The sequence below is a fragment of the Sarcophilus harrisii genome, chromosome 4, assembly GCF_902635505.1.
Source record: "Sarcophilus harrisii chromosome 4, mSarHar1.11, whole genome shotgun sequence".
NCBI classification, from domain to species: domain Eukaryota; kingdom Metazoa; phylum Chordata; class Mammalia; order Dasyuromorphia; family Dasyuridae; genus Sarcophilus; species Sarcophilus harrisii.
In genome coordinates this window covers 157,745,227-157,760,062 of record NC_045429.1, presented here as the reverse complement: position 1 = coordinate 157,760,062, position 14,836 = coordinate 157,745,227, and the positions used below count along the sequence as shown (strand labels likewise).

Here is a 14,836-nt window from a genome sequence, read left to right as displayed (position 1 = left end):
TTTTTATTAAAAGATTAATATGAAAGTTTTTTTGTTGAGTCTAGAGAAATCTGTGAATGTGGCTCACCTTACTTCTGTTTGTTTCATAGGATTGTATTTACCCCTTAAGGGATGTTTTTCCTCTCACAATCTAACCTCTACCTGCTCCGACCTACTAACTCACAAAACTGGACAGCAGCTCTGATTATCTACCTTGTTTTACGGAAACAGTGGCAACTTTGAAAGCTGGTCCTCACTTTTCAGATCAGCTCAGGAGTCCCTCCCAAAGTCCACCCTGTTTCTCATCTACTCCCAAGGCTCTTCCTATCTAAATTAACCAAGAAGCTCGCCTTTCAGCTGTTCTCTTTAACAGCTTACCGGCTCATGGGAATTTAGGGAGCCTGGTAGGATTCTTTATCCAGATATAATAGCAGTAGCCCGGCAACCACTGGAATAAACCGCCGGTGTGGCAGGATACCACTGAGTGCAGAAATTGTTCGTTTCAAAATCATTGACTTAAATGCCGAAAGAGCATGGGACTACTGAAAAAGCACAGGACCAAGAACTAGTTAGAGACCAGAATCCAAGTTCTAATTCAGTCACTAAACTAGATCTACCACTTAAAGTGTTTGGGCTTTAATTTTACTTGTTGGAAAAACAAGATTGTTGGAATACGTGATCTTCAGTATCTCTTCTGGCTATAACATTCTAGGATTCAATGAAACTAGTAAAGTATATCTAAGCCTCCAAATGACCTCCAGTCTAACTTTTTCTCTGAAGAATAGGGGAACTCTTCTATGCAGGTACCTGCAAGCAAATCTCAAAGAGGCTTTTCAAAATAAGAAAAGACAGAAATTAACTGTCTTAATGAAGGAAAGGACCCTATTTTCCTGATTAATTAAATGCTCACCCTTCCTCTTTCTAAATAATAAAATCACAGGGAAAGGCTGTATTTGTTTCAAATAAATCCTCAAAAGCTCTTTCCTCACCCAGTGAAATGAATCACCCAAGGGAAACAGACCATTATTCCCCCATTTGTCTGTCTAAACCCAGTGGAGACTCTCCCCCCTTTCTTCCACCTCCAATCGTTATTGCATCCTTCACCCGGTCCCATTGACTCCACAGGCAGCCTTGGGGATAGTGAGGGAGCCAGAGACCTTCAGACCCACATCGATGCAGATATCCTTTGGTTTCTCTGAAATCAATATCTCTCCTTACTAAGTTGAAAGGAGAAGAGAGGAGACGAGAGGAGAGGAAAGGAAAGAAGAGGAAAGGAAAGGAAAGGAGAAAAAAAGAAAGAAATGACTTGCATGTCTTTTTTTTTTTTTCTGTAGCAATTACATCTTACATGAAAATCAATAGGGCAAAGAAAGTGGGAAGAAAGGCTACAGAAAGAAGAAGGATGAGAAAAGAAGAGAAAAGGAAAGACAGAAACACACATACAGAAGAGAGAAAGAGAGAGAGAGAGAGAGAGAGAGAGAGAGAGAGAGAGAGAGAGAGAGAGAGAGAATATTATTTATATGTTATCCTGAATTATTGGAGGATGTTCCATGAAATTTAAGTGAGAATTTCAGTGGGAAGCAGGACCAGCTGCCAATTGTGCAATATTCAATGAACATTATATCTAGATTTCCTTAAGTCTCTAAAAATACCCCAATAAAGCTCATTCTCTGTTTTTATTAAGGGGAAAAAAAAACAAAAAGGGAAGGGGGAGGAAAAAGGAAATTGTTCAATAGGAAAACAATATTTAAATGCATACCCTTTGGCTGTTCCCTGTGCAGAAGGCAGCTACCTCTTATTCAGCCCTCCAGGCCCTCAATAGGAGGGGGAAAAGAAGTTAGAGATCCCTGCTATAAATCTACAAGACAGGGGAACTAGGTGGCTTCTGTGGTCATTAGAATTAACCCCAGAACATCATTTACAAAGGGGAGCTTTATTCTCTTTTCTCAGGAGAATAAGCTGCTGGGGGTGAAAGTGGATTGGTAGGAGGCATGAGTGTTTGGGGGTGTTAGAGTTTTACAAAAAAAAATGAATTAATTTTTAAATTGAGGAAAAACACTACAAACTGGAATTCTACTCAGTAACAGCTTTAAAGTAGAAGAAAGTTACTTACAGCTTTGTTTGTTTTCTCTGTTGGTTGTCAGCAAAGAGTCCCACATTTGCCATTCTGCCTCTTATTTCACTCTAATATTCCAATTTACTTTTTTTTTTCCTATTTGATGAATTGGCAACCTTGCTTACTGTTGGAACAGAAAAACTCAAAAAGTATTAGACCACAAAAGAGAGAAATTTAGGATTACATAATACAGAGAGAAATTATATATATATATATATATATATATACACACACACACACATACACACACACACACACACACACCCAGACATTTTTGCATCCATGCATATTTTTGTTAAATATGGGATCATACATGTTTTATGTATGTATATATGTATATGTATACATAACTTAATAGGGATGGGTTATACAAATGTTTTCATTCCCTGTTTAACATTAGAAAAATTATAACCCCCTCACTCACCTCTTCCCCACTAAATGAACACACTCTTTCTACCTTTATCTTGTCCCCTCTTTTCCTAAAATTTAAGGCAAAGGCACAGAATTTTAAAGTTTTTTTTCATTTTATTTGAAACCTCATCCAGAAACACTGGTCAATAATAAATATATCGATAGTTATCAAGAATATATAAAAAATAAAGACACGCATTGTCTTTGAGGCCCTAACAAAATATTTCAAGCAAATGCCCAGGAAAACCAAACCAAACAGAACTCCAGCCCTCTCAAAACAACACAAAATGAACCAAAAACACCCCAATGTTTAAATTCTGATAAGACCGATTGCTCTACTGTTAGAGCCGACCCTGCATGCACAAGAGCTGAGCAACGGAGTTGAGGGCCAAGAACCGGTGGAAGTGCGAATGTGGGGAGGGGATGGGGGGAGGCGCTCAGGAGGCTGAGATGCCTGCCCCTAGAACTGCCAGCAGAGTTCATATTCCGTTGGAGAGAGAAAGAGGGACGGGAGGGGGCACCGTGTGCGTGAATGCTCAAGAGTTTGAGTTTTTTGCACTAGATGCCCCCGTTTCCATTTTAAACTGCCACAGACGAGACTATGGAATACTTTAGAGAATTCACTAGTAAATCCTGGTTACAAGGAGTGAGGCACCCAGGCCAGAACATAATAAACGAGATTCATTGAGAAGCATGCAAGCATTCTTTTGACCTATGTTTAAACGAGCATCCACTAAGAAATCATTCCCTGGACCCCGCAGCGGAAGAGATCCCGAAATTGAGTTTAGTTTTAAAGGAAGTCTAGGAACCTGTGGACAGTAGGTACAATGATGATCAGAATTGCATCAATTTCAATGAAATATATACATTGACTTTTCACATTAAGGATATCTTTTTCCTCCCCCGCCCCCCCAAAGTAAGAAAACAGAGCCTGAGGATCCAAATAAGACATTACCTTTTCAAGGCCGATTTTTTTTCCCTCACTACCCTCATCCCTGTTTATACAACAAATGCAATTTTGACAAGACCATGTGGCAAGTGGCTTCAATGGCAAAAAGAAGCATGCATGCAAACACAGGACGTCTTGTTCGAATCCCCCTACCCCATCACGGGTAGATTTGCTCCCCCTCCCTAGTTTAAAGTGTTTTCTCTGGCATCTCAAAGGGCGTAGGAGGTTCAGGGTCTCTCCTGCACCTCCAACCATCTCTCGCTCCCCATCCCGACTCTTTCTTGAATCCTCTCCAGTCTGGGGGCCAAGGGTCACTTGAGCAAGTCCTTGGATTCCGCGGACAGGCGGGCCATGTTGGCTGTGGTGAGAGCGGACAGGTGCGGCGGTGGGGGCATCTGGCAGATAGTGCAGGGGCACGGCAGTCCGGCCCAATGCTGGAAGCCGCTGCCCAGCTGCAGGGCCGGAGGTGTGGAGGGGGCTTTGAGCAGAGAGTGAGGCGGCCGGATAGTGCCAATCCCGGGGAGAGACGCTGAAAGTGGTGAAGAGGTGTTGGTAGAAGAAAGAGCGCTGCCTAAGATGGGGTGTACCTGGTGCACAGCGTTTGCCGCGTGGGTTGGATGCCCCGCAGAGTGCCCGACAGTCCCGCAGTGGAAAGCAGAGTGATGCCCCCCATAGATCTCGCCCACCAACCTCTTCATCTCCTCCAGGGAGCTGGTGAGCATCAAGATGTAGTTTCTGGCTAGCAGGAGAGTGGCGATTTTGGACAGCTTCCTGACCGAGGGTCCGTGGGCGTAGGGCATGACCTCTCGAAGTCCGTCCATGGCGAGATTTAAGTCGTGCATCCTCTTGCGCTCTCTCCCGTTGATCTTCAGCCGGAGCTGCTGCAGGTCCTGTTCTGAGAGCTGCTTTTTGATTTTGTATTTGCTGCTTTCGCCTCCCGCTTTGGAGCCGCTACGGGAGAGGCCTTCCCCAGACATCTTTTGCACTAGGTCCCCTTGGGTGGAGGAGACCGAGTTGAGACGACTATCTTGGTGGTGATGGTGATGATGATGATGATGGTCTCTTAGATACATCTCATCCATGTCCGGAGAGGAAGCTCTGCTGGAGACAGAGCTTGAGTCAGAATTCATTTTATTAGAGGGGATCCCTGCTATTAGGCGACTTTTTTAGGGGGGATGATGGCAATCAAAGCAAAGCAAAGCAGTATTTTTTTAAAAATCCCAACTACACAAGAACCCACTTCTCAGCTGCAAGACACAAGAAGAAGGAAGGGAACTCTTCCCCCTCTTCTCTCCCTTCCCTCTCTCTGATTAGTCAGTCTTTCCTGGACAGCTAGTTGGTGTGTGCTTGAACTAACCTCACGCTGAAAAAGAGGGGCTTTTATAGAGCTGCCTCAGAGAAAAGAGACAAAAGGAGCCCTCCTATCTATACTGGTCTGGTTAGGATGACGTGCCATCATTCAGGGCGGTGCGCTTTGACTGTCCCATTTAGCAAGGACTCCTATTCATATTCATTGTGGTGCCACCCTGGGACACCTCTGCTAGGGACCGTCAGGAGCCACAGAGACACAAAAACCCTTTGATTGACACACTCACCGCTCTACGTTCACGCCTTCTTCTGAGTTTTTATTTTTTATCTCACTCCTTCTTCCCCATTTCTCCCAGCCCCACTTCCAATTTCCCTAGCCGAATCACATATAACAGACCAGAGAGCGGAAAAAAGAAAGAAAGAAAAAGAAAAAGAAAATTGAATGGGAAAGATCTCTCTATTTCGATTGCAATTTAAAAAGAAAATACAAACACAAAACCAAAAAAAAAAAAAATCATTTTTTTCCTCGTTCTCAGCTGACAGTTTTAGGGAACTGTCTAGTGGGTAAAAGAGGTACAGGTTTGAAAGGTTTGAGCAATACAGGGTAGAGTAGGGGGTCAGTGATGTATTGCTTTGGGAAATTTTTTAACCTTTTCCTAGAAAACGAACGCATCCTATTCTTTTTCTTTTCATGATATTCTATTCGTCTTCTGTCCAACACCCTGCCCCCCATCCCTGGACTTTCTCGTATGGAATTTGTACAGGCAAACCGAACCGTTCTCTGGATGCTGATAACTACTTTGGTCTCCTAAAAACTACCGGGAGTTTTCCAGTCTTTATCTGTCCTATACTGTCTATCAACTTATGGAGCTAAGATTATAACTATAGTGCTAGTTTTTAAAGGAGAATTATAACTGGGGGAAAAAATCTCAAGATATGTACTTAAATCAAGGGTAAATCCGGGGGAATTAGAGAAGGGAAAGAATAATAGAAATTGCTCCTAGAGGTGTTGGACAAGTTATACAACAGTAAGTTATATTAGTTGTGGAAAAAGAAAAAATGGTCTGCGAAAAAGGTTGGGCTGCATCCCACTTCTAAGGCTCTAGAGCTTTGCACCTTAGTTAATTTTAAGACAAATGCTCTTACCCCACCCTGCATTTTTCTACCATAAAGTCTTTAATCAGGAAGGTTCATGGAGTTGCTTTAATTTTTGGAGGGAAAAAAAAAAAACATGATTTGCTTTGGAATTATTGTAACAAAGAATAATCTTTGGGAAGTGAGTTTGTTCTCTTGATTAAATGAAAATGGAAAGTTTGAGTATTTGAGAGGAATGCTTACAGAAGTCTTCCTATTCATGATTTGTTGGTGTTGGTTCTGGTGCTGGTACTGGTGGTATCTCATTTAAGAATCGAAAGAGGGACAACAAAGGGATTAGGAGAGGAGATGGCAACATAGGACGACTGATCCAGAAGTGGGAAAAACTAAAGGAAGATAGATGAAGGCAATGCTGGACTCTGGGAACTTTAGGTCCCGGATCTATAACTGTTGCCTGTTTGCATCACATAACCTGCCAACCGTGCGGGTTCTCTAGGCTTTGAAGAAATAGAATGAAAAGAACTCGAGGTGGTGCTGGAGAGGCAAAACTACACCAATCAGGGAACCCCTGACAAGCAGGGTTCTGGGACTATTCACTCTAAGGAGCTTCAAGGTGTAAAGGAGAAATTAATGAAGACCCGATAATTTCACTGATACAAATTGAGGCCCCACCGGAAGAGGAAGGTCCTCTTAGAGATCAAGAGTTTCCGTGTTTTAAGACGCTGTGCCTAATCGGCTGATAAAATTAGAGGCACATCTGTGGACTTGTTAGCGATGCCTGGGAGGGGAAAGAGCATTGGAACGAATGCTTTTTGCATACTGAACTCTTGGGCAAAGGGTGTTGGCTCTAGATCTTTAAAAGGAAAAAAAAAAAAAGGCGGGGGGTGAGGGGCGCGGCGGCGAGAGCTAGCTCCTAGTCCAAGGGCAAGGTCAAAGCGACCGTGTCCAAAAAGAAATGGAGGTCACTCGCTTGCCTCTTTCCTTCATCGCTTGAACAGACTTTATTACAGAATGAAGCATTCAAGCAATTCATTTGGAAAGATATATTTTTATCATGCTGCTCAAGAGGAGCAGATGTCTGGATCTCTTTATTTAGTTGACACTTTCATATTCTATATGTGTATATATACATATATATGCATAGAAATTAGATTTTTAGTAGACTATTTGAAAACTGGTTTCATTAAGTCAAATGTGTCAAGTTCTCGAGTCAGACAAAGTTTGACTAAGTCCCCCCTCCCCCCCGCCCAGGCTCCACTCTAAAATCAAAAATTCACTTTTCCTTCCTCTCTCCCTTATTCCTTTCCTTTCCTTTCCTCCTTCCCTCTTCCTTCCCTCCCTCCTTCCTTCCCTCTTCCTTCCCTCCTTTCTTCCTTCTCTCCCTCCTTTCTTCCCTCCCTCCCTTCCTTCCTTCCTTCCTTCCTTCCTTCCTTCCTTCCTTCCTTCCTTCCTTCCTTCCTTCCTTCCTTCCTTCCTTCCTTCCTTCCTTCGTTCTTTCCCTCCGTTCTAAATGAGAACATTCATCAGTTTGAATAGAAGGAATAAGGAGGGAGGCAGAGAAACATTTCATCTAGATGGATGTATTTCATATTTATTTTCTACATTTATATTTGATGGTTTTTTTTTTTTAAGAGTAGTCTCTCAATGTCTATCATCCAAGTGAAATTTAAATCAGCTATCAAAAAGGAGTTGTGATAGGGAAAATTAAAAAAATAAAAAACACAAAAACGACTCAGGCTAATTGCAAATTGCTTTGCTCAATTAAAGAGACAAAATCGGTTCCCGCAATAGGATGAAAGGAAAATTTGGCTTTCTGAAATCACTCTTGCGCGGGACATCACAACTGAAGTGGATTGGGTCCAGGTGTACTATACCACTTTGACATACCTCAACTAGAGACACGCTTTCGCCAGCATAGAAACCAAACCTGAAAGTGTGCTTTTCTCTTTAGTCAAGAGGGTATGTCCCGAAGTAGATTAAGGACGGAAGTAAGTATCTGCTGCATGAAAGCAGGGTCTTCCTAATTCGTCCAAGGATCACGGATCTTCTTTCACGCCATTTGCTGAGGACACTAAATTCCCCCTCAAAGGGGTATAGTGTGCAGGATGTCAGCATACTACTCTTAATTAGAGCTAGTACTGGAATTAAATGATTGAGCTGTTTTCCCAGTTTTTGGAGGGGAGCATAGGGAGAAGAAGGAGGGAAGAGAGAGAAAGAGAAAGAAAGAGAGAGAGAGAGAGAGAGAGAGAGAGAGAGAGAGAGAGAGAGAAGAAGAAGAAGAAGAAGAAGAAGAAGAAGAAGAAGAAGAAGAAGAAGAAGAAGAAGAAAGAGGAGGAGGAGGAGGAGGAAGAGGAGGAGGAAAAACATTCTTTTAAACAATTTTCCAAAGCCTGTCTAAGAAAGAGGCAAAGAGATTTTTTTTCCCCAAGTATATATTTGCAAGTTTTAGAGGTAGAAAGGACTTTCTAAATATAATCTAGTTTGCTCCTACTTCGTTGAGCAGGTCAGAACACCAAGCCCAAGAGAAGTGAGGTCTATAGTTACGTAGGAGGTGGTCAAAAGACCGAACTAGACTTCAAACCCCCGTCAGTTTCTCCGGCTCTAAATACACTGTGCATTTAACTACACCAAGCAGAGGAAATGAAGATGCCTTTCCTCCAGGGGACCGTAATTTATTTCTGCTGTTGTGAAGAGACCCACAGATACAATGAAACCTTTAAATAAAGGCAGAGATATGAGACCTCAGATTCCTGAGGCTAAATGTAAATGTGTTTTCCTCCAATATATTCCTTATCCAAGAGCTGTCTCCTCTCTTATCCAGGCTTAGCCAGAGTTCCGCGCGCAAAGCCTGTATGTGTGTGTGTGTGTGTGTGTGTGTGCGCGCGCGCACGCACAGGTTGTGTGTGTTCATAGTGTGTATATGCCTGTTTGTTGTGTGGGCACGTGTATTTATGAGCGCGAGCTGCAGTCACATGTCGAGGAACCTTCAGCCTTGAACTTGGCACTGGCTCAGGGACTCCATTCAAAGAAAATTCACATTCTCAGACCAATGCCTCAGTTTTCCAAGCCAGACTGAGGAAGGGAGAGAGAAGAGGGTAAAAGATGAAAGAGAGCTAGTCTGTTTCAATTACAACATCGGGCTGGGAGAACCTCACTATTTAGGCTGAAATGTTGGGATCACGCCAGCTTCTCCTAGCCCAAGGGGATTTCTTCCTTCTCTTTTTTCCAAAAAAGTTCCTCATAGGGCCGTAGAGTTTAATTGGCCTTGTGCCAAGCACTCTGGGAGGGGTCCAGAGGCATTTATTCCAGGCTCTTAAAACGATGATACCCATTTAGGAGTCTGATGAAATGAACACAGCAATATCCAATTCCCCCCATCCCCCCGCCCCCAAGACACACAGATACACACACGCACGCACGCACACCATATACCATCCTTTCTCAAGAAAATCTTTTGGCTCCTCTGGATCTTTCCACACCAGGTTACCCCGATTTTTCACGTCAGCCTCTTGTCTGCTTGGGGCAGATTGTTCCGGCCAGATCTTAGAATTGTACATGCTGGGTCACCCTCTTTCTCCCCTCTCCCCCGGGATGATTCTCAGTTTTGGTCCTTCATTAAGGACATATAATAATGTCCAGTAGACGAATTTTTTAAAAAAAAAAATTTTCCCCTTAGTTCCAACCCGTCCTTTATTTATCCAGGGCACCTACAAGTCCCTCTTACCAGATGTCCTTGTGTGACCTCCGAAAGGAACAGCCTGGTTTCCTGGCCCCCTCAGCTCCTCAAGTAGAGACGAGACCTTAGATTCTGTTCTCTAGAATCAATATGCCGTGGCTTGGGCAGACTGTAAATTTTGTTTTGAAACGAAAACCCCTAGGATCTTACAAGCATACCCGTGACCACTACCAGTGGCACCGGGACTGTAAGAAGCCAGTCACCCAGCAACTAAGGGAAAGCCCCCTTCTCTGGCACATCAACTCTAATAAAAACACTACTCTATCCCTCTTGAACCTGTGGAAACTTTAGCAGCTAGCTGACACTATCTGTCCTGCTTTCTCTCTTTTTGGGGGAAATCAAAGAAGCCAGAGCTATAGCCAGGGGGGAAGCCCAACCAAAAAAATACCCGAGAGCTAGCACATTATTAAAAATTTTCTTACATAATAGTTTCTTTCCGTTATCTGAGTTCAATAGTCACGGAAGCACTATAAAATTTTATAGCTTTTACCAAAATAACAATAAAAGTAAAACCACCAGCACTACTACAAATCCTATCTAACCTTAACGTCTGATTTGTTGTCATATTAGATACATATAAAATACTGAATTCTACATTTAGAGAGAGAGAGAGGCTGAGCACAAAACAACAAACGAGATCAAAGAAGGATCGGGGACCTAGGTTTGGTTGGAGAGCATTACTGACATTAATTTAGATGATGGGGAAAATGTTTTCCCCCCATATTATTTCTATCTTTCTATCTTCCATTTTTTTCTCTCTCTGAATGTCTACCTATCCATCCATCATCTATCTCTCTTTCTGTCTATCTATCTATCCATCTATTTATATCATCTATCATAACTGAAAGGCTGAAACTCACTTGCTGGTACAGCTGTTATGTGCCCACTCTCCCTTTCTTTTATAATCTGATTTCATACAGGAAAAATAGCAGAAGATGAAGGAAAACAGCATTTTATGATGCAGTAGTAACTGCTTTTTCACAATGTTGAATGTGAGACTTGGAGGATGTGAGGAAGTCCCAGAATAGCATAAAATGATGAGGTGCTAATTATGTGAATAGAGAGAGAATTTAATACACTGGCAGAAGTCGAAGTTAGATCTTAATGATGCATAAACAGCAGTGCTGGCTACAACTTACAGATTCATTATAATTATTTAAAGACTGAGAGTAAAGTCAAAGGAGATATGAACTTCTGGGCTTTGTTTGTAGGATTTTGCTCAATTAGTGAGTACAGTTTGGTAGTTGTTATTTAGGGTTCTTTGGGATTATATGTGTAGTTTTCCTGGTAACATCTGCTGGGTACAAAAATCTGCTTTACTTTTTTTCTCCATGTAGGAGGCCTATAAACTGAAGGACAGTTTATAGAAAGGACAGACCTTTTTACATTAAACCAAGGAGGTTTGTTGATTTAAATAGTCCTGGTGATCAATCACATAAAGGGATGAGTTACAACAAAATTTGCATATATACACACACATTCTTGGCATTTACCCTGGCATTTGGGATTTGTGGCTCCATTAATACCAGTATTTTGTGAACCATTAAACAGATGATTTCTTGCTATTATTTTACTATTATCAGTATACTTATTTTGTGATATGCCAGTTAGAAATTAATATTTAACATTTAAGCATAAAATTGGCAGAATACAATGAATTAAAATATAATTCTATCTTTGGGAAGATCAATGTTATTTTGTGGCTTCACTCAATTTTTCTTTTCTAATTGATTTGCTCATGATTTGGTGTGACATTATATTGGATGCAGTAGATGTTCAAAGAATGTTAATTTGATTTCATAAATGAGATTATATTAAAGACATTTATTACTTTTTTCATTGTACTTTGATAAAGCTAAGGAAAAAATGAATGAACAAATAGGTGGAAACAGGAAATTAAACTTTCTTTATCTATAATTTATTTAAAGAGAAAGAATTATGCAAAAAATAAAAATATTAAACTGCCTTTTATTATAGGTGCCTACTCTTGTTATACTGAGTTCATATATACATCCATAAATGACCAAATAAAACATTTTTGCCTTCAAATCAGATATATCATAAAATGATTATGAAAGATCATTCTATTCTCTTTCTGAGATAAATATTGATAAATATGGAAAATATGACTATTTCCCTTACTGAAATAGGGACTGACAATTATTATAAAACTATAGATTGGGCAGCATTAATTCCACCAAGAAGCATTCTATATACATGTTATTCTATTCTGTAGTTGGGCATGAAACTTTCTTGGATAGCCTTGAACACTGGTAGACGACTTGCCAACTTTATTTTGAGAACAATTTTTTTAGATGTCCAACACAGAAACAAAGGAAGTCAAAATGGCAGTATTGTTAGATGATTTTGAGACTAATTGGTTTTCTATAAGATTCAAGGCATTGCTTTGTGGTTGTGACTATAAGATTTTACTGACACCTGCATTTGGTTTAATTTTTCTTTTATGAAAACATGAAAATCTGGTAGAATCTTTCTAACTACTCAGAAAATTTTAACTCATAATCTGACTTTGTTTTACATTCAAAATCTATATGAAAAGTAGAAAACTTTAGTTTGCATAATGTTGACTGAGCCATACTGTTGTCTAAAACTTTCAGGCTTCATCTGGATGTGTCTATACAGACAAAATGAAATGTTTGATTGAAGTGATATCTGGATTTTTAAAAAGTTTGCTTCTTGGGATGGGGGGAGGGTTGTTGAAAGGCATTTGGTTATTGTGGGGGCAATTATGACCAAGTATTTAGAAAATGTGATTAATTCATTAAGTAAGCAAATTAATTCATTAATTTATCAAATGTCCTTGAAATGTGCATTCCATATTTCACTTGTAAAGATGAGAAGTATCCAATGTAATATTTGGTTTATATACCTATTCTTGAGATCTGTATGGTATTCAAAACTCTTAGTCATTTGAGATTTATAAAGATAATTTGAGGTAGTTATAATAATATGTGAGAAAGGAAACTGAAGTTTCCTTGGAATGATATCAGTTGATATGTTAATTGCCCAAATGTTTGTAATTTTTTCTCCTTGTGGATTCATAATCCAACCTTAATACTCCATCCATAAGAAACAGTTGTAAAATAGCACCGTCTGCATTTTAACTGTCCAATGTCCAAAAAATTAAGGCCTGGCTGGGGGCAGCTGTGGGGAGGAGAGATTTCATCTGTAACCTTGCTCTTTGTGTAGTATCTTGTTATTACTATTATCATTATAAATGTCTTTGAATAAAGCAAATTATAATGACTACATTTTGGGAAAAGATGGAAAAATAAAAACTATCATCCAAAGCTCATTCAGACAAAAAGGTCTCAAGTACACACTGTGAGCATAGATTGTTTTTGCTATTATAATCAGGTGGATGATACAATAAATGTCTAATACATTTTACTTTCACAGATCAAAAAATGAAACTTGAGCACAGTCTTTGAATACACTCATTTATACTTGGTAAAACTCTGACATATACTTAGTAAGTATTAAGATTTTTTTTAAGCACTCCATTTTGATTGCATTATGGAGATTACTTTAATCAACCAGATTGTTTCATAGCCAATATTTCCAGGTTTGGAAAGATCATGTGCATAATTTCTAAAGTTTACTACACATTGCAATATGAACATGCTTTAGAACAAGACTCCTTAACCTGGAATTAAATATTTTAATAACTGGGTTCTCTTATAATTCTATTCATTTTATTGTATTAGTTTATCTCAGAAAAAATTATTTTGAGAGGGGTCCATAGACTTTACTAGATTGTCAATGAAAACTCTCAGCTTAGAATAAAACTATGAGAAAAATTAAGATGTTGAAGAATCTCCTTAGGATTATAATATTTCCAAATATTGAGAGATTAGAGACTATGTCAATACAAAAAAATGAAGAGCTGAATTCATTTTTTCAAGTAAGTCTGTTTGAAAAATCAACTCATGTTGAGGGACAAGAAATGTTATTCACTTAAATTTTCCCTAACTAATCAAATGCACCAAAGAATTCCCTAACTTTCTATTCTGCTTCAAAGGAACTTCTTTCAATTTTCAACTGAGAGATCACACTAGTGTGTTTAAGAGTGGTTCATGAAACATCAATTCCTCTCATGAATTTAAATAAACTATATGAGAGAAATGGAAGAAGAATATAGTACTTTCCAATTCCTTTACAATGAAATTCCAAGACTACTGGAAAAATATATCTGTTTCTTCCATACTCAAAATAGTGATAGAGATATTAAGTCAATCTGGGGGAATTTTAAGAAGTTATTTCCTTGTTTTATAGAGAAGCTACCTAGACATACCACAGGAGAACATTTTCCATTGTCTTGTACATCCTTCAAAAGACATAAATCCTCTAAATGCTATATAACTTACTCTTGTTCTAAATCTTGATTAGTGAATTGATACTATTCTAATGAAAATACTGGCACAAATTTGCATACCTAATGTATGCTCTTGAACTTGGTCTTTGTAAAGAGTAGGGATAGAGAAACTCAGAGAAGAGCTACACAAAATCTCAGACTCTGTTTCTTGGAGAGAACTGAATAACCGTGTAACTCCTCTAGGAAACTCCTCCCGTTGGGAAATGAGTATTTGTTGGAGATGAAGAAGGAATAGAAATCGAGGAAGGAACCAGACACACCAGAGAACTCCTTGTCTCTGGAAGGATAGACAGAGTTGTAGGAGATATATAATATATAAATAAAAAAGAAAGAAAAAAGCTTTCTAAGATGGAAATGCAAATGATTGGCATGGTAGGAAGCCATGACCTTTAACTTGATACTGTGAATCAAGGCAGCATTATAGTTACTTGATCTCTTAGTAATCCCAAACTTTTTTTCCTTTAGTCGGGAGAGGAACTTCACTTAGGGTAGTACTGAGAAAGATTATTATCATCTGGGGAAGATAAAGCTAATGTCAAGGGGAGGTAGAGGGGAAAAGAGGTTGTTTGGCTTCTAAGAAGCCTAGAGCTCTTTTGTGGGGATACCCATGGTAATATTATAAGTTTGAAAAAATAAGTCTACTAGAGAAAAAAGGGAATGTATCTTGACTGTTTATGGGCTACAGAAGAAGATCTTTATGGTATTTTCTTGGGCTAAAGCTAACCCATACATGACAATTTGTTAGCCCAGATACTAATATGGAAACTAAAATCTCATAGAAAGACAAATCAAATTTAGATATCCTTGAGGACAGCCCCAAGAGGGGACATAAGCCAACATGAAAAC

At 39.5% G+C, this 14,836-nt stretch overlaps 1 protein-coding gene across 1 annotated transcript; it reads right to left on the bottom strand.

Annotated features, from left to right (window-relative positions):
* Nucleotides 1–3,006: 3,006 nt before the first annotated feature.
* OLIG3 (oligodendrocyte transcription factor 3) lies at nt 3,007–4,585 on the bottom strand. Its single transcript, XM_003769492.2, has one exon. It carries the CDS (start codon nt 4,583–4,585, stop codon nt 3,767–3,769), a length of 819 nt encoding a protein of 272 aa, XP_003769540.1. The 3' UTR covers nt 3,007–3,766.
* Nucleotides 4,586–14,836: the final 10,251 nt, after the last annotated feature.